Here is a 26807-nt window from a genome sequence, read left to right as displayed (position 1 = left end):
TCTGGGGTTACATATTTTACTGTAATTAGAGATTTGCCATGTTCTCTTTTATCTGGGTTTCCACTAGAGCTTTAGGAAACATTGATAGAAAAAGGATTTGATCCTGAATATAATCAAAAGAGTAAATCAAATTTATACAAGATTATATTACATTGAGATGAGAATTAAGTATGGAGTCATTGTAACCACCTTCGTGGTCTATTCCTGGAGTGATTGGTGGATAGCAATCAGTGTCTAGGAAATGTATCCTTTTTTTGAACACAGTATAGGTGCCTGCCATGAACACATGTTTTAAAATTATATCTGCATTATATATCGGCATAATGAAAAGCATACTGGAAAGTTCTGGATTACTTAAGGCTAATTGATTTCTCTACGGTACTTTTTTCCTTCTACTGCTCTGAATACTTTTTACTCAACTAGAAAGTAGGACGATGAAAACAGGAGATGGGCGAGTCAATTATGCAAAATGTTATCTCCAGCTATTTTCAAGGTTCAGCTGGGCATTGCTATGGACTGAGGATTTATGTTCCCCCAAACTTCACATGTTGAAACCTCAAGTCCAGTGTAACAGTATTTGAAGTGAGGCCTTTGGAAAGTGATTAGGTCAACTGGGATTAGTGTCCATATAAAAGAGACCCCAGAGAGTTTCCTGGACCCTTCCACTATGTAAGGACATAGCAAGAAGATAGCTGTCTGTGACCAGGAAGCGGGTCCTCACTGAACACTGAATCTGCTGGCACTGTGATCTTGAATTTCTCAGCCTCTACAACTATGAAAAATATATTTCTGTTGTTTAGAAGTCATCCAGTCTACCATATTCTGTTATAGCAGCCAGAAGAGACCAAGACAGACATGATGTTGGAATCAACGTTGACTGGCCTCCTCTGTGACTAAGGGGAAATACTTAGGGATACAAAGTAGTTCTCCCAGAAAGGGCCAGATAAGCAAGATGCTCAGCATTATGTGCAATTCTTTTTGCGCAAGGGAAGTGGAATTTGCGGGTGTCTTTTTGGAAATGGACAGAGAACTTGCCATTTTGTTTCGTGCCTGTCTTCTCCTGGGAAATGTATTGCTTATGGTTAACATATACTCGAAGTTTTAAGTATATAAGCGTGGTTATGTTTGTACAAATATTAACAATTACATATTGAACGTATGTCAATATAGACAGTGGCAGCATTTTCAGTGGCAGAACCTCTCTGCTTTATTCTGTGATGGCTTCAAAACTAAGAGGTGGTTTTATTCATGCATTTGCTCATGTACAAATTCATCACTCACTCACTCACTCACTCACTCAGCAAATCCTTTCTGAGGGCCTCCTGTGTGCCTGGCATGGGGGCAGGGCATACCACATTGTACTAGTTCCCACTATAGAAGACCAGGATGCTACCCAGCCATCTGAATTTGTGTAAACCCTCTGTTTTGGATCAGTAGGAGTATTCTGCAAATCCTCTCTTATGGCACTAGCAACCCACCAATGAGAAGAAAACCTACGTTCCTTGTAGGCAGGGCAGTCAAGATGGCAGCAATTTACATAAAACTGAAACCTGCACTGTTGACAAGAGTTCAGTATGTTCTTTTCTCCTCCTGGAAACTGCTGCAACTGTCAATGACTTCAGGTGATCTCCCAAAGTTTCTCCTTTTGAAGACCAATTACATGCGCAGATGTGTTTGTTGCTGGACAACCGAGTTCACCCTTCCTTGAAATATGACCTTATTCTCTCTGTGGATTGAAATGTCTATTTGTTTTTATTCCAATTAGAATTCTACAGATATGAAAATTAAAATATATCCATAGATGGGAACTTTTTGGGAGTGTGATGGTGCTGCACCATTGTTGATGGCACTGTCAGGCAGTATTCTAGATCTTGAGAGTCCGAGAAATATCTGACTATTCTAAATTTCATTTTAAAGCCACTCTGTAGGAAGGAACATGACCAAAATGCCTGGGTAAGTCAGGTAACAATCTGGACTGAGTTACTTTATTGAGGGGGAGGGTTGGTGGGAAGTAGATCTATTGGGACTTCTGGTCTCTAAGGACATAAATTGAAGCCGCTGGTTTCTCACTGGAAAGTAGACATGGCAGGCACAGGGTGGAAAATGACCTCAACTTTGCATAGCACAATGCTCCTCCCAGTGGCCACAGCATAGTCATCACCTCTGCACATCTTGAGTCCATCACAAGGATCCTGTGAATTTCTTACTTGTAAACAATGGCACAGCTCCATCACACTCCCCAAAAGTTCCCACCTATGGATATATTTTAATTTTCCTATCTGTAGAATTCTAGTTTGAATAAAAGTGAATGGACATTTCCACCCACAATTATTTATAACAAGGGCACATGTGATATCACATAAAAATGAATTCCTTCAAGCCATTGTGGCCTTGGTTTCCATTTCTATCATCTTACATTAGTTATTCTTTTTTCCTCACTTATTTATTTGAATATTACCTATTCAGTGGGAGGAAATGAAAATATTTGTAAATATGATCTAATGTTTCAATTTCCAGTTCTTCTTAGTAGTTTAACATTTTGATTGTATTTGTCCACTAGAAAGTTTAAAAATGTTCCAGGTACTAGAAAACAAAAGCAAATTTTTATGGATAAACTGGAAACGTTTCTTTTCCCCCAGTGACTACAAATTAAACTATGGTTTCTTTTCATTTTCTTAGTAGCTGCCAACACTGTCAAATTGCTAAAACATTTTTCTCCCCCTTAAAAGAGACGCACAACTGTGCTGAAGCCATCATTTTGCAGAAAGACCAACTTCATGAGCCTTTATATGGCTTTGCCTAAAACTTTAAGTTTTAATACCGGCAAAAATACCTAGAATTTGCAGAAGTATTTCTGCTTCTGCCTGTTGATGCCAGATTAAGTGACTAAATCAGATTAAAGTTATTTATTGCTTGGGAGAACACCTGTTAGTGTCACTCAGCTTTGGTCCTTAGAAGCTTTAGGAAACATTCCTAAATCAACCACTGGACCTATGAACTGTTTATATTATTTTTCTTCCCAAATGAGAAAAAAAAGAGCTACAGCAGTGGTAGCAAACAAACAAACAACAACAACAAAACCCTAAATTTGGACCAGTGATCTCCAATATTCCAAGATTTTTGGAGCAATAGAAATTGGCGAAGAAAATGTTTGGCAATTGCTTAAGAAAGTACTGTACATATTTAGCATCCCTTTGTACTTTGTTTATACTCAGTAAGCACATACAAGCTGTAAAGCTGAATTTAAATTAGGATAAACAACAAAACAAGCCTCTAAGAAAATAAGAGGGTGGCGAATGAAGCCATGCCAAGTGCCACTAAAGATGCATCTGTTTATCACCACCCAGTTTCATGAGTCCAAGATGATTCATATGCTTTTTGTGAAGAGAATATCCACTGTTGTGGCAAAATTAAATTTATTTTGATAGTTGCATGTAATATTTATCTATCTATTCAATCAGAAAAAAGTTGTCTTCACCACTCAAACATATATTACTTTTTCAATTTCCTGTTAGTAATGTTTTTTTTTAATGTTCTTTAGGGTGAGACCACAGAATTTCTCATTTCTCACGACAAAGACCATAACTCATTAGAATTATGCGATGAGTTTTTCTCATAAAATTGCATCCGAGTTTTTCTCATAAAATTGCATCCCCATTTTCATAGGTGGCCAATCTGCAACCTTATCCCTAATGATTAGCCAGTTTTTGATAGATGTATGCAAAGAGGGCTGGATATACTCTTCCAATTGTAGTTTCTCATAGTTTTCTAATTCCTACTTTAAATGTCCCTCAGAAAAAGAGTATTTGGAAGGCACTTCAAATTTGGTCCTGGTGAAATATGATTTATTATTGCTAATAAACCAATCAATAAATGTAATGCTTTTCTGACTGTCCTGTTTTAAGCTCAATAATTTATAATTCATGCTGATAGCATGAATTTTGGCATTTTTAATTTCAAAAGTTATTTTTGAAGTACAGACTTGTCAGGAATATGTCTCACAGCCTTGCCAGATGATATCATTCACAGACTAGCCATATATATTATTAAGTAATGGAAAAGCTGGAATAGTGATACTTTCATCAAAGAACCACTGAGATGTTTAGCTGCAAAGCCAAAAATAATCTATTTAACTTCGCTAAAAAAATTGGAGCATTTTAAGCAATGTTTGTAGTATCATATTTGGTTTCTGAGAAGGGTAAGTTTTTAGTACTTTCTGATTCATCTAGGTTCTGGATTTCAGGAACCAGTCTAGATATGCAAAACCACAGATACCATTCTCATTTCTACTGCCTTATCTCCACGTGAGCCTAGAGGGGCAGAAACTCTACTTTTCAAATATTTAGAAATGTGTATGATTTTATAGTCTCAGAAATCAAAATGAATTCTCAAAGTCTGGAGTAGCACACTATGTCATTTCCTTTTGTGTTCATTTAAGGAATTCGTGTATCACCTTTTAAACATAAACATTCTTTCAATAATGTTACCCTTTGTATTAAAAATCCTAAATAGTTCTTTTATAACCCAATAATACTGAGAAGATCCTCATATTAAGAAGGCGTCCATTTTAAACTTGCAAGAAAATCTTCAAATTCCGTGTGAATTTAAAACAGATTTTTGTTTTTGCCCATGTTATTTACCCCTTCCTTTTGGCTATCTAGGATGGCTTGCTGATGTTACCTGCAGATTTACCGAAGGCAGATGGGAATGTTTTCATTCTAGACCATCAGAGGAAATCAACAGTTGTTAAATGACCCTAGCAGGTAATATCTCTGTGGCCCTGCCTTTTGATTAAATAAAGTACAACATTTTGTTATGGAGAAAAGTGAATGCTATTATGTCTAGCAGCCATCTAGTCATGTCATAGAAGCGAGCTAGACATCACCTAGCCTGTTGCTGCTGCTGCTAATCTGATGAAAACAAGATTGTTCAGCTTACCCGGTCACTAATGGTGTGGGCAGTTGACTCAAAAATCATCAAACTGGTCTTCTCTGCTTGCTGGCGGGACCATGGATTTCAAGACAGATGTGAGTGCCAAGGATTTAACATCTTTTGTTACTTTTACTTTTTACAACAACCCCAAAATGTTAGCTGTTAAAACAATTGAAGTCAACTAAATTAACAATTGCCATTTTCATCAGCTAGAGTAATGCTGGATGACCCACTTAAAAGCACATCCACATAAAACTTCTCATATTAAACAGACCCTACTTTAGGCCAGGCGCAGTGGCTCACTCCTGTAACCCCAGCACTTTGAGAGGCTGAGGTGGGTGGATCACTTGAGGTCAGGAGTTCGAGACCAGCCTAGCCAACATGGTGAAATCTCATCTCTACTAAAAATATACAAAAATTAGTGGGCCGTGGTGGTGTGTGCCTGTAATCCTAGCTACTCGGGAGACTGAGGCAGGAGAATTGCTTGAACCCAGGAGGCAGAGGTTGCAGTGAGCAGAGATGGCAGCACTGCACTCCAACCTGGGCGACAGAGTGAGATTCAGTCCCAAAAAACAAACAAAAAACCCAAACGGACTCTACTTTAGATCAGCCACCCTAAGTGGTTAAAATATATAAATAGATATATATTTATGAAATGACTACTATATGGCAGGCACTGTATTAGGCACTTACACATATTATGCTGAAAGCAGCTTTGCTTCAGAGGAAAGTTGGGCTTCAAAGCAGCCAGATCTGGGCTCAAGTCCAGGCTCTATCATTGACTGTATGGCTCTGGAAAGTGGGTTAACTTTTCTTTCTTTCTTTTCTTTTTTTGAGATGGAGTCTTGCTCTGTCACCCAGGCTGGAGTGCAATGATGTGATCTCAGCTCACTGCAACCTCCGCCCCCTGGGTTCAAGCGATTCTCTTGCCTTAGCCTCCTAAGTAGCTGGGACTACAGGTGCCTGCCACTACACCTGGCTAATTTTGGTGTTTTTAGTAGAGACAGCGTTTCACCATGTTGGCCAGGCTGGTCTCGAACTCCTGACCTGAAGTAATCTGCCTGCCTCGGCCTCTCAAAATGCTGGGATTACAGGCGTGAGCCACCACGCCTGACCTGTTTAACTTTTCTGAGCCTTCAGTTCCTCAGCTGTAAATTAGAGATGATAGTGCAAAATCATTGTGAGAATGAAATGAAATGATGAATATATGCAAAAATGCTTATTGAATAGCATATTAGCATATATGAAATACTCCATTCAGGCCACAGATTTTATTACTGTATTTATGGTCTTTATGTGCCAGGTGCCATTCTAGCCACTTGGTTCTAGCTGCAGTGAACAAAACAAAATGTTTTAAATTATTATTACAGTACAGTGATTAAAAGCAATCTCTATTAGACATAACTGAGTTTGAATCCAGCCATTTCTAGTTGGGTGATATTGGAAGTTTCTTAATCTGTATAATGGGAATAAACCACATTGTGTGTGGTGGTAAAGATAAAGTAATATATCAAGTGCTTGGCACATAAATAGCTACTTAGCACATAAATAGTGCTCAATTAGTGGCAGCAACATATTAATTTATTATTGCTATTAATATGAATCCTCCTAACAAACTTGAGAGGAATATATTGGTGTCATTTCATGGAAGAGATAACTTCAGCTGAAGAAGATTAAATATCTTGCCAGGGGGTGCAGAGCTGCTTGGAGATGAAGTCGGGATTCAGATTTGTCTGATTTGAAAGTCCATGTTCTTTATCCTGGGCCACCTTTCATGTCAGTGCATGGATATTTGCACTGTCCACCTCTGTTACTCTAAGGAGATTGGTTTATTGTGAGTATCTATTGGCAAGTATCTGATCTAGGGAGTGTGCAACATTTTTTTTTCCTGTTTGTGTATCTGTGTGTTGCTTGATTAATAGCATTTACTTACAAATATAAAGCTGCATCACATCTTGACTTCCCTGTAGTATTCTGAACCCTCCACCTGATGACATCTTCTCAGGATCTACTTATACTGTTAGTTATACAGGTAGAAAAGTTTAGTTGACGAGATAAATGGCAATTTGGAGTAATGGCTAGTGCACTTAATTCAACTGGGTCATTCGAAGGCCTACGTTTGAACTTAATCTGGCTCCTCTCCCTCTTGTGAGTTGTGACTTTTCCATTCCTACCTAACTCTGATTTCTCATTTATTTCTTATTGGCTCTGTGAGTTGATGACATCCTTAAGAGTATTCATCATGTCAACAACTCACAGGCCAACAAGAAAGTTGGGTGCATTATTGGGCATATGGTGTGGTAAATGATATACTGAAAGTTTATTTGAAAGTTTAATGTGTCTCACGTGAATTTAATGTTTTCTCCTCTCCAATAACGCTCTTCTTAACTATAAACATAGTTTGAAGATGGAGCTGATGTTGTTCTAGTATGCTAAATCAAAATTTAGCACTTCCTCCTTTTCTTGTCTGCCCTCCTTCTACTCAAATCAAGTTTAATTTTCATTCTACAGTTGGAAAAGCTGAGGTATAAATGCCTTCCACTCCCATCCCTTTTTGTTAAATATTAAAAAGGAGCCATCATCAACAGCCCATTGTATGGTTTTATTGATAATGGAATTGGTTCAGGATATTTATCAAATAAATAACATATTTCCTTAATTACAGTTATAAACATTTCAATGACCCCCCCCTTTTTTTTTTTTTTTTACATTTTTAACGTTTTTGAAATTAGGCTACCTCTAACAACTGATATATTTATCAAATGTGGTATTTTCTTTCCTCCCCTCCAAAAATCAGTGGTATGACTTTTAAAATCAGTGGTGTCTTAGACTCAAAATAATTATTGTAATTCTTGCTCTATCAACCTCACAGAGTAAGAAGACTCAAAATTCAGCATTCGATATTCCTCTTTTTCTTTGGAAGGGTTTACCTCATTCTGGGTGGATCTAGAAATGTGTGGGGTCTTGCCACATTAGGAGCTCGATCAATTCTAACATCACTGTGCTGCGTGGGACAACAATCTTCAGCTGCAATCTTCAGCCCAACAGAAGATTCACTGGGATAGGGTTTTCTATTGAGCTCTGAAAGGCTAATCTGATGAGTGCCCATACGAAGCACTCATCATGCCTTTCTTTCCTCATCGCTAGGTTGCCTCACTGGAAGGCAGGAGATCTATGGACACAAGGCAATTTTCTCTGGCAAGAAGTGGAGATCTGATACAGACTTTTCAAGAACGTCTCATTGCTTTAGACAATTCCCTGATACTACCTGTCCGGTTCCTTTGATTAGCAAAAATAATTATAGTAAGAATACCAGTTAAAATACTCTGCATTTATTTGGTAAGGTTTATATCTCTTTACAGTTTTCAAGTGTGAATGTGTCTGTGTGTGTGTGTGTGTGTGTGTGTGTGTGTGTGTATGCCGTCAAGAGAACTCTGTGAGGTTGACAGAGCAAGAATTACAATTCCCATTTGCAGATGGAGACATGAAAGTTCCGGAGTTTGTGACATGTCTATGGAATAGCCAGGAAATGAACCAAGTCTCTGAACCTGAGAAAATCAGGGTGATATGGAAGAATGGGAATGGACTTCGAACTCAAATCTCAGTTCTGCCACTTCCAAAAGATGTTATCCCAGGGAGTCACTTAACCCCTGATGCCTTGAGAGTTTGCACAGCTGAAACAATCAAATCTGCCGTGAACTGCTCTGTTAGCATTATAGATGATACCAGCCCCAGGGTGAAGGCTCAATGCTTGGGAGATACTATTTTCATTGTTCTTTTCTAGAAGTCACTTGGCCCAAAAGACTTCAGCTAAAGCCTAGCACTCCCCTAAGAATTAAGCCAGTTAAAGAGCTTTGCACACAGTAAGAAGTCACGTGAACATTGTCGTATTTTGCCATAGGGAGGCACTAATTGGAATGTAAACTATGCTCATGAAAGAAAGAGCTAATATGTCAGACTAGCTCTGAGGGAGCTGTTTGTAAATGGCATCTTGTTACGCAGTACCCGTTTAGAATTATAGCTGCTATTTAAGTTGCTTCATTAGTTAATTGGTCCGCTTCTGTCCTTTAGACAGACAAGATGTGCCAAGTCTTGATTTAGGAGCCTCCACAAGAAAACGTTTCCTAATTCCCAGGAAAATGAAATACTCAAGGATAAAAATTTAACACATGGGCCAGGAGTGGTGGCTCACCCCTGTAATCCCAGTACTTTGGGAGGCCGAGGCAGGTGGATCACCTGAGGTCAGGAGTTCGAGACCAGCCTGGTCAACATGGGGAAACCCCGTCTCTACTAAAAATACAAAAATTAGCTGGACGTGATGGTGTGCGCCTGAAATTCCAGCTACTAGGGAGGCTGAAGCAGGAGAATCGCTTGAACCCTGGAGGTGGAGGTTGCAGTGAGCCAAGATTGTGCCATTGCACTCCAGCCTGGGCAACAAGAGTGAAACTCCGTCTCAATAAATAAATAAATAAATAAATAATAAAAAGATAAACAAAACGCTGCAGCAGCCAGAAGGGGGGAAAGTGACAGCATGCCAGTTCTGCTTTAGGTGAGAAAGACCTTGGTCCTCTCTAGCTCAATCTTCAGGGAGAATCCTCCAAAGTAGATTTCTCACTGTGTATTCCTACACACCCCTTTTACGGTACATGGCAGCGTGCACTGCTGAGTTTTGCTGGGGAAGGAGAGTAGAAAGAGTTCAGAGAGGGCTTTCCTTTCAGTTCTTTAAGGTAACCCTAAAGCGATTGATAACTTCTTCATTTCAGAAATGTGGTGGGGGGATAGAAGGAAGGAGGGCGGGGCGACCTTGGGCAGGGCCGCATCCGCCGTCCTAAGAAGGTACAGCCCGGAGCTTCTACTGGGGCCCTGACATCCAGCGTGTCCGCAGCTGGGCCGCACCACAGCAAAACTTCCCGTCAAGTCCGTCGCCCGCGGAGTCCCTGCGCTTCGGGGCTCAACAGCGCGATTTACCATCGAGAGGGTCCCAGGCCTCAGGACAGCGAGGGCACTTCCGCCCTTCACTCCACAGCCACGGTCCCACTCCCGCTCTGCCTGGGCACTGCAGGAGAGCCCCTTCAGCGAGCGCCTCGGGTCGTCCCACGTTCATTTGCCCTCAGTTTGCGTATGACGAGTCCCTGGGACTTTTGGCAACAGTATGAGATGAGATCCTTTATTTCTGCAAAAGTGTTATGTAGGTGTGTGTCCTCAAAACAACACAGAAACCACCGCGAAGCTCTGGTTGCAAAGGAAGCCCCCACTGGAAGAGGTTCTTTTCTGATTTAAATCACCATTTCGCATTTTCAAAAAAAGTGGATAAGAATGAGTGTGAATGGCTTCCTGCAGCATTTTTTGAAGTGGGCTCTGCCAGCGTGAACTCTAGGAAGTGTTCGGTTGGGGAAAACAGGGTTAAGAAAACAAAAGAGGTTGCTGGGGTGAAGCTCGGCGGGGCAGCGCTACCGCCTGGCTCCGCCCACGGGTCGGTCCCACGCGAGACGGCTGCACTGCGCGGCCCGGCTCCTCGGACCAGGGGACTCTCGTTTGTGGGGCATCTTGAGGGATTCGTTATTTTCCCGAAGCGCACACTTAGGGAAAAACGTCATTAATGCAACTGCTTCTCCTGAATTGAGGAAATAAAACTCTCAACTGGGCTCAAAGGGGAAATTTGATATGTTAGTAGAAAGATTGAGGTTGTTTATTGTTTTATCTTTATAACTCAGATGACGTCAGGGTAAAATTCCTATAATGTTACTAATCCCATGAACATATATATTTCCCAGTCTCTAGAAAGAGCTGATTTAAGAAATGTTATTCGATTTTAAAAAATGCTACTTGAAGTATAGTTCACACAATGCGACTTAATTTTTACACCTTTTAAAATAAAATTTCCTATAATGACATTGCAAATGAGACAATACAAGCTTTTTTCAGAGTTTTTTTGGTTTATAAAAGATGGCCAAAAGCATTAGTTAAGCAATGTGATATGAATAGATTGGTCTGTTCATTGTATTTGTGAGAAAACATACAGACACCAACTCTGAGTTTTCAACAAAACATGTTGGAGTCTTATTTACACAAAATATAGAAACAGTAGATTCTAGTGCCTTTTTTTGTATTTAAAAATGGTATTATTCTGTACATATTATTTCGTATCTTGCTTCTTCAGTTAATATTTTGGAGTAAAAATGCAGAACGTGCATGAAAAGGGTTCATTTTATCATGGTAATCACCTTGAGAATGGGAGAAGAAGGTGCTACAGTTTCAGCTGTGTCTGTCATGTTTTGTTTCTTTTTTCTTGAAAATTTTTAAAAATTAATTAATAATTAATAAATTATTAATTATAATAATTATTAATAATTTTATTAATAATTTTCATTATTAATAAAATTAATTAATTAATGTGGCTGCTTCCCGCCCCTCCTACCCCTCTGTTTCTTTTAAAAATAAGCAAGAAAACTGAAGCTAATATGGAGAAAAAATGTCAATATGCAGGTGGTTAAATAAGAGTGCCTTTTGTATTGTTTTGCAAAAATTATTTTCTATACATTTAACATGTTTCATTGTTTAAAATGAAATAAAGTAATATATGTGAATCTCCCTAAACTCCTGATCAACTGGCTTTGGCAGGATATTTCTAATGAACCTCATTTATTTAGTCACATGGTCAGAATTACACATATTTCTTTTCCACAGGGTTTGAAAATAATTTTACAAATGTGTTCAGCTACGGTTTTGTTAGTTCTTGGCAGATCTAATAACTCCTAGAGTGGGACTCAACACTCACTGAATAAATTCATTATATCTCAATCCTTTGGCTGAGATTTGCATTTACTACAACTTTATTTTCATTTATTTTGTAGTGATTTGCTTTAAAAGATTCTCATGTATTTAAAAGGTTGGGCTAATTACTTTCGCAACCCACAGTTCAGGGTCAATTGCTGGGTTTTCGTCCTAAAAGAATAGCCGTGATTTATTAAAGGCTTATGACATATATCAGGCACTGTGTCAGGCACTTTTTCTACCACATTTAACCCCACAACAAATATATGTGAGAAGCCTATCATTCCTGTTTTACTGATGAGGAAACAGAGGCCCAGAAAAAAGTTTTATGACGTATCCAAGGTCCACGCAACTAAGAAGTGATAGTATTTGGGTTCCAATCAAAGCCCATGCTCTTAGCTACTCTCTTGCTCTCCGGAGATGTTATTTATCTTATTACAACTCAGAGCAACATCCCCATCTGAACATCATGTTGCTTCAATTCTAAGATACGTATTTTTAACCATGTTTGAAAGTGATGACATCAGGATGGCCTTCCAGTTCATGCGTACATCCATGATGCTGGTGGTGTTCCTGCCTCTCCATTCACCCCTCTCTAGCTCAGAGCTTTTGAATAGAATTGAGTGGCAATCAATGGTTTTGCGCCATCAAAGGCATATTCTCTAAGTCATAATGCATAGGCTGCTGTTAGAACCATTCGATAGGTTTTCTTTCATCATGGCCTTGTCATTTTAGGAGGCAGTCCCCATCCTACACTGCTCCAGCAAATCCTTCCAAATCTCACCAAACCAACTCTGCTCAGCTGACATACAATAGTATGTACATTCTGGAGTAACCTGACCAGGTAAGTCTCTTTACTTTTCCTTCTTTTTAATACGTTGAAATAGTAATGTTTAGTTGATTTCACCTCCCTGCCTTGATGCTTTTAAGGACCAATGCGTTTGACTTTACTTGCTGCCACTTAAGAAAATTTCACAGTGGTCTAGGACTTAATTTCATCAGGAAACATTCTGAGCTTCAGTTAAAATGTAGAATGCTTTCTTTAGCACCAGTAGAAAATAAAATTTCATTTGCTTTTACTTTGCTGCAATAACGCCAATAAGGAGATATTGCCAGGGGCACAGGGAAGCCAATTCTATAGCTGAACAAATCGATAGTAAATCTACTTGCCAAATCTTGAACATACCCACTGAATAAGTGTTAAGAGCACGTATATACCCTCACACTTTCCCTCCTCCCTACTGAACTATCCAAGATAAGGGTAAGATTTCCTTAAAATAACTAATGTCCTACTGAGATTTTCACATTCTCAAACTCCTCACACATACACAGACTTTAGCATGGGTTTTTGTGCACAGTTATGAACTGAAAACACATACCATCTTGATTAATAGCTAGCATTTATTGGGTGATAGCATTATTGAGTGATGATTATGTGCCTGATGCCATTCTCAGGACTTTAATCCTAGGACCTGCTGTTATTATTATCTCCATTTTTCAGATGAAGAAATTGAAGCACAGAATAAGGAAACTGCCCAGTCTCACAGCTGGTGGATGGCAGTCTGGCTCCAGAACCCTTTCTTTTTGCTTGTACACTGTACTGCCTCTTGCAGCATGTCCAGATCAAATACAGGTTTCCAGAAACTATGAGACAAAACTCTTAACAATGACGACGATGATAATTATGCAATCATTTATTGAGAATACCTGTGTACTCAGGCACTGTGGCAGGCTTTCCCCACACATTATCTCATTTAATCTTCACAACCTAGGAGCTTAGATTTTATTATCCTTACTTTATAATTGGCAAAACTGAGGCTCAAAGAGCTCAAGTAATTTGCCCAAGGTCACAGAACCAGTTACGGGCCAACCTGGAATTCAAACAAGTCCACAGCTAGCACCCATTCCATTGCCCACCTGCCACACTTGCATGATTTCCAGATCCAGTAAACAAAGAGAACTAGGTTGTTTTTCTCAGCAATGCCATAGTCATGATCAATTTCATGACTACTAATTTCAGGAGGACATATGCTACCTTCCCACCTCAGAGTGAATTTGGATATGATATAATTTTAGAGCCTTTAGCATCCTTGGGTAAGATATGTACTTTATGATTTTATTTATTTATTTTGGAGACAGGGTCTCACTCTGTCACCCAGGCTGGAGTGCAGTGGCACAATCTTGACTCACTGCAACCTCCGCCTCCCAAGTAGCTGGGACTACAGGTGCCTGCCACCAGACCCAGCTAATATTTTTGTAATTTTTTGTAGAGACAGAGTTTTGCCATGTTGTCCAGGCTGGTCTCAAACTCCTGGACTCAAGTGATCCACCCGCCTTGGCCTCCCACAGTGCTGGGATTACAGGCATGAGCCACCATGCCTGGCCTCTACTCTATGACTTTAGAACGCAGTATTTCTGTTAAAATTTATAACTCTATTGAATAGTGTCTGTTCTTTGAATTAATGACACACGAGTGGGTGGGGTTAGAAAGTTATAAAAACGACTGAAGTTTTTCCTCCATGTTTGCTCATAATAACTACCGGTTGGGAAAAAAAGGAGCAGGAATAAAATTCTTCAATATATGGAGATTTCCTATCTCTTTAAATTTACTGATATCCAGTTAATAGAAACAGAGTCAGATGCCAAGATAGGGAAGCAAAACTGCCAAGTCCCAGGTAGGGGGATTTCTTTCTGTTGAGAGTTGAGGGCCAAGAGCCTGAAGTAAGATTCTGGCATGTCTCCTCATGTGAGTTGGGCATCTACCCAGCAGAGGAGGCAGCCTTAGGACTGCTTGCCCTGCAAAAGTGCACCACTGGCATAGGCTGTGGGCCCTGTGAGACACTAAGTCTCGCGGCTGCCTCATATAGGTTCCATTTGAACGTTAAGAATGAAACTGGCTTGGGTAGGTTAAGTCATGGCTCCAAGATCATAAAACTAGAAGGAGGTGGAGCCTAAACTCAATCCCAGGTAGGTCTGAATTCAAAGTCTTAACTACTGAATCTTGTCTTTTGTTTCTGGGTAGCCAAAATAATCTAGCAGGAGGGGAGGATCAGAACATTTCTGATAATAGAACCCCCATCTCACCCCACCCCTTCTCAACAGACCTAACCTCACCAAACTATCAGTAGAGTAAAACATGCTTTCCACACTTAGGTTTAGATTTTAATGTGATTACTCCTGGGTGAACTTCCAAATGTAAACAATAGTTGATGTCAAGAACTCAAGTGAAAGAATTTTTAAATGTATTCTGAATTTTCTCTTTGTACCTTTTCCGGGAAAGCGCTATGGAGATTTTTAAGAAATCGAAAATACGCTGGGTGGAGTAATCCTACTTTACATGGTATTTTGAGCAAGGCTAATTCTAAGAATCTGGTTTCAATGTATTGCTACCTTTTGTGCCACGTTAACATAAGCCAAAGGAATATGCACACACGCAAACAAAAAACAAATAATTTTTGCTTATCTCTTTTGGTGTAATTTGACCATAGGCTGTTCACCCCACTTCACAGTGCCACGCAAGTATCTCTGTGCCAACAGTTGTAGGACATGCACCTTTTCCTGGGAAGATAACCGGGTTGATATTCTAAACACACACAAAAAAACCCAAAACAAACAAACAAAACTAACCATATCGCTGCATAAATATGGCCAACTATCCACTGGAAGTTTGAGTATTTTAACTCTTGAACTCTTTCTTCACTAGTTAGATGACATGACCCCACTGGGCACGTGTTAAAACTTAAGATTTCATGAGTGGGCATTATTGATTTCTCTGTGAATGTAATTTTTTTTCCACTTTAGGAGGTTTGTGTACCACATCAAATAAATGATCATACCCCAGTTTCTAAAATAAGATATTTTAAAGTCAACTCTTATACAATGTATGCACAGTACCAATCAATCTTCTACTTGGAAGATCATTTTCTAATGGGTACTTATGGGCTGGGAAAGCTATCCTTGGGGTTTAGCAAAGGCCAAAAAAAGCAAAGGTAGTAACTCCAGCCCCTGAGAATATCTAATTGGCAAAGTAATCAGCCCTTAAATGATCAGAAGAATAAAATCCTAATAATTCCTTCTATATAATGGATTTTCTGCATCACAAATATTCAAATGATAGAGAATAGCAGTGTATTTTACTTAGATGTAGGAACAAAAAAATCAGAGGAAATATCCGTCGGTGGATATGGTTTCTATCTTGAACCCCTAAAATTTACATCTCAAGGGCCAGCTCCCTGGCAGGAGTGAGGCAGGGTGTCCTATTTCTGGGCACAGCTCTAGGAAGCAGCAACCTGATGTGAGTATGAGTTATAGATATTAAAACCAACTTTTCCTCCACACCAATATCCCGTCCCTCCAGAAATCTTAATAGGCTTTTGAGAGCCTCCATTTAGAGCCGGCTGCATAAAATGATCCTTTGATGAAAAGGGATTGGAACAAGGGTTAAAGCAGACATTGAAAGGTTACTGTAGAGGGCACAGTGTTCATACAACCCTCCTTTAATATGTGTGGTGTGCACCTGTGATAAGATGATTCATTACATGGGGCCTCTCTTTGACAAGCTCCATCGTTCAGCCCTCGGGGTTCTGATGGGACAATCCTGCACCCGCCCAGGAAATAAAACAAGGTCAGCTTTTTTTCCCTGGGACGTAGACGGAGACGATTTAGCTTATAATGCATCTTTGTTTACTCTTTATGTAAAATAAAGACAGGGTTCAAGACATCGAAATGCCTGCTCTCCACAGAGCAGGCCAAGCAGGGAGGATGCAAACACACTGCTGGGCAAATAAATAAGGCTGGGGAAAAAATCTTTGTGAGAATGCTAGCCCCTTCTCCCTTGGATTTCATGATCATAAACAGTCACACTGGAGAACCAAGTGTCCTAACGACTGGGCTCTGAGAAAGGCCTTCGGATGGAGGGTACCCTAACATCATCAGTTTCATCTCGTTTGCTTTTTATGCAGGTTTTGGGTTTATTGGGTCGTCTGAAGCTCTTCTAGTATCTTGTATGACCATTACGTGGTACATTAGCAGTGTGAGGGGACGGACCCTATCTCATGACATGAGGAAGGTTTACTGCCCCTGTCATACTGAAGTAAATCAACAAGCATGCCAGAGGTTGCCTGGCTTCCATGGGAATTGGCAGGAGGCTGGGGGCCATGGAGCTGACCTGCAATTGGCTTCATTCTAACTCACCCCTTTTCTTTGTTGCTTTTATAAGACTTCTTCATCACCTTCCCATACATTCAAAAATTGGCTTTGTTAAGACTAATTTTGATATCTTACAGCAATTATGGAAGGAAACTGATCAGTTTCCCTCATTATCCAAGTTCTTCCCTAAGTGAAAAATAAAAAAAGCAAAACTGACATTTTATTCTTAAAATGTAACTTTTTTTTTTTGAAAGAATGCCCCAGTAATGCAAAGTAACTTCTTCATGTAAGGTCATAACATGAGTCACAGTACAGAGACAAAAACAAAATAAAACTTTGACAATCTAGAGGTAGGAAAAAAAATCTTGCTTCTAAAATATAGAAACACCTCCCAACCCTTCTCCTATTCTTGACATTGCTAGTAAACATTATTTATTTGCCTCGAATAGATGCGGTTACATATCACTGTCATGCAAAAGAAATTCATTTCCTTTCCGAGTTCAATCTGCCATAAAAATGCACTCTTGTTCCCATCTCCCACTCACCTGTCCTTGTGCATTAGTAACTAGTTGACCTGTGACCCCCTGAAGACTGGAGAGGGCATTGCCAAAGGCCTGTGAGCTTGCTATGGAGCTCATGGCTGCTGCAGCCGCTGCAGCCTGACTTGCTAGTGGATTATTAACCAGCTGCAAAGAGAGAAAAGATCACCGTGAAAACCACCGAGAGGCACAGGCACAGCACACGGACACAACATTGACTCTAGGGAGGTAGTTCTTGCCTCAATTCGCTCATGCAAAGGGGCCTGGAACCCACCGGAGGGGCGTGGCGAACGTTCCCTGGAAGCTCTGGGGTAGGGGGATGATGGAAACGAGGCTGGAAGGAAAATGTTGGGCAGCTTGATGGAGCCTGGGTTTAGGACTAGCGCAGGAGGGAACGAGCCTGAACTTTAGGGGTGAGGTGAGCTGTTAGGACCTTCTTGGGTGGAGAAATGATTTTGCAGAAGCCCTCTGGACTAAATAAAACTCTGAGGAAATATCTGCTTTCCCTGAGGTAACCAGACAGAATAGGGGAGTAAATAAGATAGGGGTTGTGGAAAGAGAGGAATAGATTTTTAGGATTTCTGTGAATGAATTTATCATTTCCATCTGTGGATTGCAGTTTCTTTCAGGGACATCGGGTGAGGCAGGTGTTCCACTCCACTTTCTTGTTTGAGGGGAGAAGGAAACCAAAGCCAGTAGAAATGGAAATCTATGGCCTCTGTGCTCTCAGAGGGTGAGTCTAGGGCTGCGACAATTTTGGGGCTTTACCCTAACCACAGGATTCAAGGCCAATGAGAACGGTTGTTTGATGAATGGTCAGATTGACAACTGCTTGCTGTTGTAGCTGATATATGGTCTTTCCTCAGCCTCTTTCCTGGGACAAGAGTGAAACAGGGAGGAAGAAAGAGAAAGGGGGAGAGAGACCTGCCAGGGAGTAGGTTATGGCTGCCAAAATCTGTTTTTCCATGGAGACCAATTCAATATTCTCCTTCCTGCCAATTTTCCACGCCACAGGTTTTCAGGCCTTCTGACCATGAGGCAGAAGTGTGGCTTCAACTAAAATCTGCATTTAGGTTAATGACTAGATATAAATTCAAGAAACATTTAAACTATTTTCACAGTATTGGTTTTGATACATGAATTTCATTTGTATTTATTCTAGGGTGTTATTTTTTTCCCATATAGTTTCTCTCAAGTACAACAATTGATGTGTTGGAAATAATGCATTTTCCATCACCAGTTCCCACATCCATGAAATTCCTGCATTTTTTTCAGAAACATGCCAAGACTAAGACTTGGTGGAAAAAAATTAATGCCATACCTAATTCAAGTCCTGGAAGCTCTTCTAAAAATGCCACTTTTTAAACTTTCCTTTCTTTATTTTTTGTCTCAGTCTCTCTTCTCTCTCTCTTTTCCTTCTTCCCTGTTTCTTTCCTTCAAACCATATTTTATTTCTTAATTTCTTTGGAAATTTGCCTAGAGATTATACTAACTTATGAAGAAGGAAATATCAGAGAAAACATCAAAAAGGACAGGAATTTAATAATTATTTTTTCATTAATGTGATATCTTTATCTTATTGGTTTCTTTATTCATTTATAACTACATTTCACATAACTGTTCTTCAGTAATTCTGCTGACCCAGCTATTTTTTTTTTAAATGAGAATCCATTTTAAGTTGGTTACTTTATGTCTTTTGCCTTTATCTCTCTCCTAAAAGACAATAATGATTTTCTTTTTAAGGAGAAAAAAATTCTCACTCATCAGCCTAAAGAGAAACCCTGTCTTATCCCAGATTACCACCATGGGATTTAAAATTCAGGTTGGTCTTGATTTTGATTTTTGGAGTATGTCTTTATAGGATAGATGGGGTAACAGTATGCATCCAGTAGTAACTCTCCTTGTTTGTAGACTACCTGAAGTGAGAAGAGTTCATAATGTGTTCTTTTTTTTTTAACTTCTGAAGTGAGAAGACTGCGTTGGAAATACTGTCTCCAAACTGCTGGTACAGACACTGACCATTGGTACAATATTTTTAGGTCATTTATCAATTGCCATGTTTACATTTCTTTCATGCAATACAAGTTGAAATCATAGTGAAATTCTTGAGTTTCGGAATATCTCAAAATAAGTTTCTTCATCCTCAACAAATGATTAAATTATGTTCAATTGGATCTTAGTGTTGAACATGGATTTGGTCCATGAATTTTGGGTGAACAATTTAAATATCTATATACAGACTGCTCTCTCTGAAGAAGATGGGCAATTATTTATATTTAATGAAAAGAAAATATTTTTATTAATTACAAGACATTTCCCTAACATCTATGTTGATCAAAAATTCATATAGGAAATTATAGAATTATTCTCTAGATACAAAATAGCATAGATTGGGAATTTCCTACATTTAGGACACTAGTGTGTTGTTCAGATATAGTCCCATGCAATTTGCTGCCTATTCAGGTATTGCATAAATATAAACAATTATTCTGAATACAAAACAAAGTCTCTACTTAAAAGTGAGCTTCTGAGCCTTTGTGTTTTGGGGTCAGAAATGGGTATACTTCAACTGCTTTGGACTGCTGCCTTGGCAACCACAAATACATAGGTTTGGCTTATTTTTAATGTTTATTTCCTCTGTATTCTGGTCCTAGCTTAAAATCTAATTTGGTCCTCTTTTTGCTGCCCTTCCCTCTTAATAAAGCAAATGCCAACTCAAATGACTCTTTTACTTCCTACCTGGCATTCCGGTAGGTCTTTGTGGAAGTTGTCTGAGCTCTGGGGAGATGCCTTGCTGTCCTTGTAGAACTAGAGCTAGAACCACCGTCACAGAGTGTGGTGTGCACAGACAGTGGGTGCAAGCCAATCTGTAAGCTGACAGCATTCCAGGAGGACCACTGGTGGTGTTGATGGATGCAACTTTATACATACATATCTTTTGGCTTCTTTGTCTGTGACTGCCAAGGCAGGGATGTAGTATGCATTAAAATATGTGGCAGGGAAGTGGAGGGGGTGGTCAGGAAACCACACGTGTTCTTCTCATCACCTCTGGTCATGTCACTCTGCATTGTCCCCAGTCATATCATGTTAGCACTGCTCCTATCAATATTTCTTGATTGGAGACTCCGGGTAGATTTGGACAGCGGGGAACCCAGGCACAATAAATGCACATAATGAGCATGTTATAGTTCCGGGACCAACTGGATATTTTGGAGCTGCTGCCAAGTTTATGCCTTCAGATCTTTCATTGCCAATGTACCTAACCAGCAAAGGATGGCCCAAATGAAGTCTGACTATAATACATGGTCTTGTTTTCAACAGACCAGCTTAAAAGACATGATGAATTCTGGTGTGTGCTTGTTGATAAATGTGGAAGCTTTCTAAAGGAAGGATTGGCAGAGGGCTAGAGTTCTTATGTTATATACAAATGGATTCTGGGCCTTGAATACATCAAGTTCTACTTCTGGAGTCTAAAAACCCACTAAGAGAAACATTGATATCTTAAGACAGTTTTCTCCTCCCTGGAATTTTAGAGAATACAATGACAGAATAATTTTTTAAAGTAGTTTTATGTCAGTGAGGAAAGGCTCCAAGCCTCACATTCCCCTGCTCGCCCATTAATGCAGGTGAGGGCATCAGCTCTGAAAACAGACTGCCTTGGTTTGTGACTTTAAGTAAACCACACTTCATTTTCTTATGGGTAAAATGGGTATAAAAAGAATATCACACACAGGGTTAGAATGAGAATTAAATGCGATACTGCATTCAAAATTTTAGAATACCTAGCATACATTATTTTCTTAATAAATGCTAGCTAATATTCTGATGGTTTCTACTGTGCATGAAGATTTTGAATTAATCAACTTAGAATTAGAACTCACTTCCATAAATATCTTTTTTCTTTGGAAATAATATGAACAAGGGTAATTATTCCCTATTTTTAGGGCAATTTTATTTTATTTTTTTTCTTATTAAAAAAAGATCAGCTTGAAGAATGTGTGAAAGTATTTTAGCGTAGAGAGCATAAGCAAAAAGTCCTTAAGACAGGGCTTCATCTGCCAGTCTTGGGCCTGTCCTATTTGATGGAATTAACTCATCTATAGAGAAAGTAGTGCTTAGAGTCTGAAGTCAGGGTCAGTGGGTGACAGCAAGAGAAGACATTACCTTATTTATAGTATGTTTTCCTCATCCTTAGTTTGCAACATTCATTAGGTTTCCATAAGGGTACCCATTTTGGAGTTTAATTCCTGCCTCACGTCAAAATATTATCAATGAGTCCATCTCACAGTTGCTGATTTGATAGTGAGGGAATGCAGGAAAAAGATTTGCAAAAAATTCCTTTAGGATTTACAGTGATTTATTTCTATGCCTACATATCAATATGGATATTTGGTACTCATCTCATAACGAGAATAAATCCATATTTCCAAATCTGTATACTTTGTGTATCTCCTTGCTGCCTGTGTACACTAAATGGTGATGAGAAAAAAAGCTTTGATAAAGTCTCCCCAAGGAGCCCCTTTAAATGATGTCATATGGATGTCACCATAGATAATATCACATGATGGAAGAAGGTTTTTCTCTAAGTCATGTCCCATATTTTCTTTCTCTGAAAGATGCATAGTTTGCATCCTGGAAATAATTCAGTTTCCTTAAATCTGAACATTAGTAATAATAATCTGTTTCATGCAAATGGGCTGATTATATAATTCTATTATTATAAATCTCATTTACAAAAATATGGCAGCATGATGAGGCAATTTAGCTATGGTATTATATTCCTATGTTTATGTCTTCATTCTAAGAGGGACTTATGAATGCAGCTGCCTCAAAACCTTTCTTTGGAGCATAATTGCCCATGATCTATAGTTCTATCATTCTCCTCATGAGCTATGTGGATTTTATAGAGTATGGATTTTGGAGCAGCTCTTTTTTGCTACTAACTTTTCAATTTAGAACTCTGGAACTGTGGTGCCATTTGTTTTCAAATGAGGATATTCATAAATGCATTCATCACTATTCATTCCTCATTTAAGGTTTGAAATGACTTGGCCGTGGCTGCCTAGAAACAGCAGGGCAAATGCAGCTTTTGAGTTCATTTACCTACATTAGGACCTCGACTTTTCCTGTATGTCCGAAAAAGTGTCTCTTGGTTCCTTGGGATTCTTCTAACCAAATCAGTACTTCCACATCTTACCCTCAAGTCTTCTCTTAAAAGGTCAAGAAATTATCAGTAGACAAATATTGGAAGAGTGGCCATATGTATCTCAACAATGTACCTGATGTGTGTTTTATCCTACTAAATTTTTCTCCCGGGTCTCATCATTATTGTTGTGTTATAACAATACTCTCATAACAGTTAGAAAACCAGTTTTGTAGGCCGGGCGTGATGGCTCAAGCCTGTAATTCCAGCACTTTGGGAGGCCGAGACGGGCGGATCACGAGGTCAGGAGATCGAGACCATCCTGGCTAACATGGTGAAACCCCGTCTCTACTAAAAAATACAAAAAAAAAAAAAAAAACTAGCCGGGCGAGGTGGCAGGCGCCTGTAGTCCCAGCTACTCGGGAGGCTGAGGCAGGAGAATGGTGTAAACCCGGGAGGCGGAGCTTGCAGTGAGCTGAGATCCAGCCACTGCGCTCCAGCCTGGGTGACAGAGCAAAACTCCATCTCTACTATGTGTGTGTGTGTGTGTGTGTGGTGTGTGTGTGTGTATATATGCTTTACAGGCTACGTGCAGTGGCTCACGCCTGTGGATCAGGTGGGTGGATCACCTGAGGTCAGGAGTTCAAGACCAGCCTGGGCAACATGGTGAAACCCCATTTCTACTAAAAATACAAAATTTAGCTGGGCGTGGTGGCATGTGCCTGTAATCCCAGCTACTCAGGAGCCTGAGGCAGGAAAACTGCTTGAGCCCGGGAAGCGGAGGTTGCAGTGAGTCGAGACTGAGCCATTGCACTCCAGCCTGGTGACAAAGTGAGACTCTTTCTCCAAAATATGTATATATTTGTCTCTCTCTCTATATGTATAAAATATATATATATGCGTTACAATCTCTCACACCACATTGGACCAACTGGCCAGAGCCTCACACATCTGGTGACTCAGTCCTGAGGGCTCCCGTGTAACCCCCGTGCGCCAGTTTGTCACGTGAGTTGGCACCAACAAATGCAGCCTTCCTCTTAGCTGTGCAGGCAGAGTCCTGAAAGGTCAAAATTGGCACTGAGCAGTCTTTCATACTAGTTGGGAATATTCCAGGATGTAAAACTCAACTCAGCAGCCAAAGGTGAAAACCTAGCTCTTCTCTGGACATTGTGGACCAAGAAATTGCATCCCAGATGTCCCTAGAAATTCTATGCCTGGAATTGGGTGGAGCTGGGCTGGGCTGAGGGTTTAATCTCTTGGTTTGAGGTTATTTGGGAGCTGAAGGATAAAGTGGCAGTGAACAAGGCTTTTTTTTTTTTTTTTTTTAAATCATTGGTTATGGTGGTGGAGACAGAGTCCAGCTATGGAGCCTACATCTCCCCAACCCTGCCTCATGAACTAAGCCAAAGCCCCATAGACAGCAGCATGGGCCTAAGTTGAAGGGGCTACCTTCCCCAGATAATGATGGATTCTATGTGCCTTCGGGCACAAGCACTGCTGCTTTGAGGCCAGGCACTGGAAAGTGAGATCGGTTAAGGAGGTGGGATTTCTGGGGGTGTCAGGCCACTTGGGCACTGAGATGGTCTGTGGCTCTTGGAGGTCACTGGATGCAGAGTGAAAAGTGAGGCTCTACTCAGATGGCTTCACAAAGCCTGGACATCATTGCAGGCGGACAGAGGGGACTCTCTATGAGCACTTGTGGACGTGCTGAAGAGTTGCTCTGGAAGTACGCTGGAGAGAGAGCTAGAGCTCACATGGGGCCCAGGTCCAAGTTATGTGGAGTAATCGATGAGCCCTGCACCTCGGGAGCTTGGAAGCACTTGAGGGAGGGGAAGGAAATAAATGAGTCTGGCTGACGCACAGTGATCTAGTGGCAAACTCTTAGAAAGCTCTCCAGAGGGATGCATTTCTTTTTATTTTTAAATTTACTGACAAAATAGTCAAGCTCAGAGTTGAGGGGAAAAACTAGCTTTTAACTTAACCCAATACATTGATTTGATTTTGAAGTAGAGAGGTCAGCATTATGGAAACACACCAACTCTAAATCAGATTTTATCCAAGTTATATGTAGACAAATACTGTATTACTACAAGCCTACACATCTCATTTCCTTTTCGGTCTAGTCCTCCATTTAATAACCTGAAAAATCTATGTTTTTATTGAGTTTCATGCTATTTTCTTACTTACATACAACAGTGCTACTCTTACCAATTGCCTATTGTCATGGCACATTAGTTAGGTGAGTTTGTTGATATTTCCAAATTACTCTTTCTGTTTTTTTTTTTTTTATTTTTTATATTCTAGCATCCAGTTTAAACAAGTGATTGGGGGCACTCTTGTGATGAACGTTTTTTTAGAAATGAATTTTGCCACAGCATAGCAGTGGGTGTTGCTCTAGTTTCTAGCTACAGAAAAGCACAACACACTCTTTAGCCACCTGCGTCTACTTTACTTTAGTTCCCAACACTTGCTGAGTTCTTACAAGGGACAATAGGTGCTATTGAGTGCAGGAAAAAGACCAGAAAGGATGAGGGGCTCCAAGAAAGCCGAGACACAGGTTCCGTCTTTCTGGAGCTTTAGCACAGTGTTGTTTATCAAATATTTCCTAATAACTAAGGTGCAGGCTCTGTGCCAGGCCCAGGGACACAGAGATGGACAAGACAAGAGCCTCATGCCTTGAGGCACTGCCCGTAGAGTCACCCTACATAGCCAATGCTTTAAGAGAAGGGCAGAGGGAATCCAGACAAGGGATCCTCATCAGGTTGTGGGGAATGTGGGAGATTCCTTGGGGAAGATAGCTTTGGAACTGAGTCTTAAAGGACGGCTCAGAGTTGATTGTGAGGGCAGTGAGAAGGTGAGAGGAAACGTCTTCTCACTCACCAGAAATAGCATCATCAAAGGTGTGGTGTTGAGAAACAGGATTTTGTGTATAGGGAGCTCCTAGTTTGGCACTTCTGATATTTTGGGGAACATGAAGTAGGAGGAGGAAAGCAGCAGATGATGGGGCAAGGCACGTGCTTGTAGAGGGAGGACCCTGTATATTATTTTATGGACCTGTCCTTTTATGTTCATAGGCAATGATGGAGGGACATAATCAGATGTGAACTTTAGAATAATCACCTTGCAGACTGAGTTGGATTGGGTGAAGATGGGCCAGACTGGAGGCAGAGGAGAACAGGAGGTAGCTGGGAGCAATAGGGCAGTCCGAGGGAGGGAGTGCAGCTGGGGGTAACTGCACACAGAAGCACGGTCTGGTTGACCACTCATTCATTCATCAAACACAGCACTGACTGTTTATCAGGTATGGTGGTGTGGTCTCTCCCTGCAAGCTTCTAGAGTATCGGAGAGACAGATACGTAGACAGACAAGAGCCAATGGGTACAAGCCAGTGTAGGGATATGCTAAGTGAACTGTGGATGTATTGGGGAACTGGCTAGCTCAGTGGGGGAAAGAGGAAGGGTGTCATGGAAGCTTCACAAAATAACTGATAGGAGCTCAATCCTGGATGAATCACAGACCAACTGAGCAGATGGGAAAGACACACAGTTGGAATAGAAGAAAGAATAATTATGGGATTATGGGATGTCAGAAAGCTGGCTATGCTCTGAATGTCCACAGCACACCTAAGACAGGAGATGGAGCCAGGAACCTTCTGAGATGGGCTTTGAAGAAGGTGGGAGAAGGAAAATAGGCAGTCCATGTATGAGTGATGTGCTTGAGTTCCTACGGCATAGAGTGCCCACAGAGTATTTCCCATGCAGGCTGTTTTATGAAAACACCTCAATATTCACATCCTCATGCAACATTAAAGAGCTAGCCTTAACAGCTTTGCAGCCCAGGAAACAATACCAACTGGTAGTCATCAAGTTATCAAATAATTTCATTTATTTTATATAAAGGGAATGCTAAACTGCTGACTGACCAAAAATTAATAATTGAACGTTGAATAATAAAACCAAAGCCATCATCTTTAAAAATACAGTGTTGTCTGTTACAAAAAAAATACACAGATGGATGAGGAAGAACCCCCATGGCTGGGTGCATGTGTTAAGACTGAGCTGTGATTTTATAAAGCATAATGTTAAAAATTAATTAGAAGTGCTGTACTAGTTTATCATGAGACCTCAGGTTCCTGAGAATCTGCGCAGCATAGCTGGACGTCTTTTATTTATTTGGGGACTAAGTACTGGAACATTCTGACGTATTTTACTCCAGAATATGTGTCTTTTCTACAGATTCTATTTTTACCACTGAAACTCAAGAAACCGTTC

General features: G+C 40.2%; 1 protein-coding gene and 1 long non-coding RNA gene across 4 annotated transcripts in view; one reads left to right on the top strand and one right to left on the bottom strand.

The window, feature by feature from the left end:
* POU6F2 (POU class 6 homeobox 2) overlaps window positions 1–26807 on the bottom strand; it is a 507860-nt gene that overhangs the window by 43898 nt on the left and 437155 nt on the right. For all 3 annotated transcript variants that reach the window (XM_033193710.1, XM_033193712.1, XM_033193709.1), the window contains one exon: window positions 17400–17540. In XM_033193710.1, coding sequence (XP_033049601.1) covers window positions 17400–17540 — 141 coding nt within the window. The remainder of the gene's footprint in view (window positions 1–17399; window positions 17541–26807) is intronic.
* LOC117073161 lies at window positions 17794–19544 on the top strand. Its single transcript, XR_004433141.1, has 4 exons — window positions 17794–17806; window positions 18023–18126; window positions 19137–19215; window positions 19360–19544. It is a non-coding gene; the product is annotated as an uncharacterized LOC117073161 (long non-coding RNA).

Source organism: Trachypithecus francoisi, unplaced genomic scaffold (genome assembly GCF_009764315.1).
Source record: "Trachypithecus francoisi isolate TF-2019V2 unplaced genomic scaffold, Tfra_2.0 Lachesis_group4, whole genome shotgun sequence".
Classification (NCBI taxonomy): Eukaryota; Metazoa; Chordata; class Mammalia; order Primates; family Cercopithecidae; genus Trachypithecus; species Trachypithecus francoisi.
This window is presented reverse-complemented; position numbering and strand designations above follow the sequence as displayed.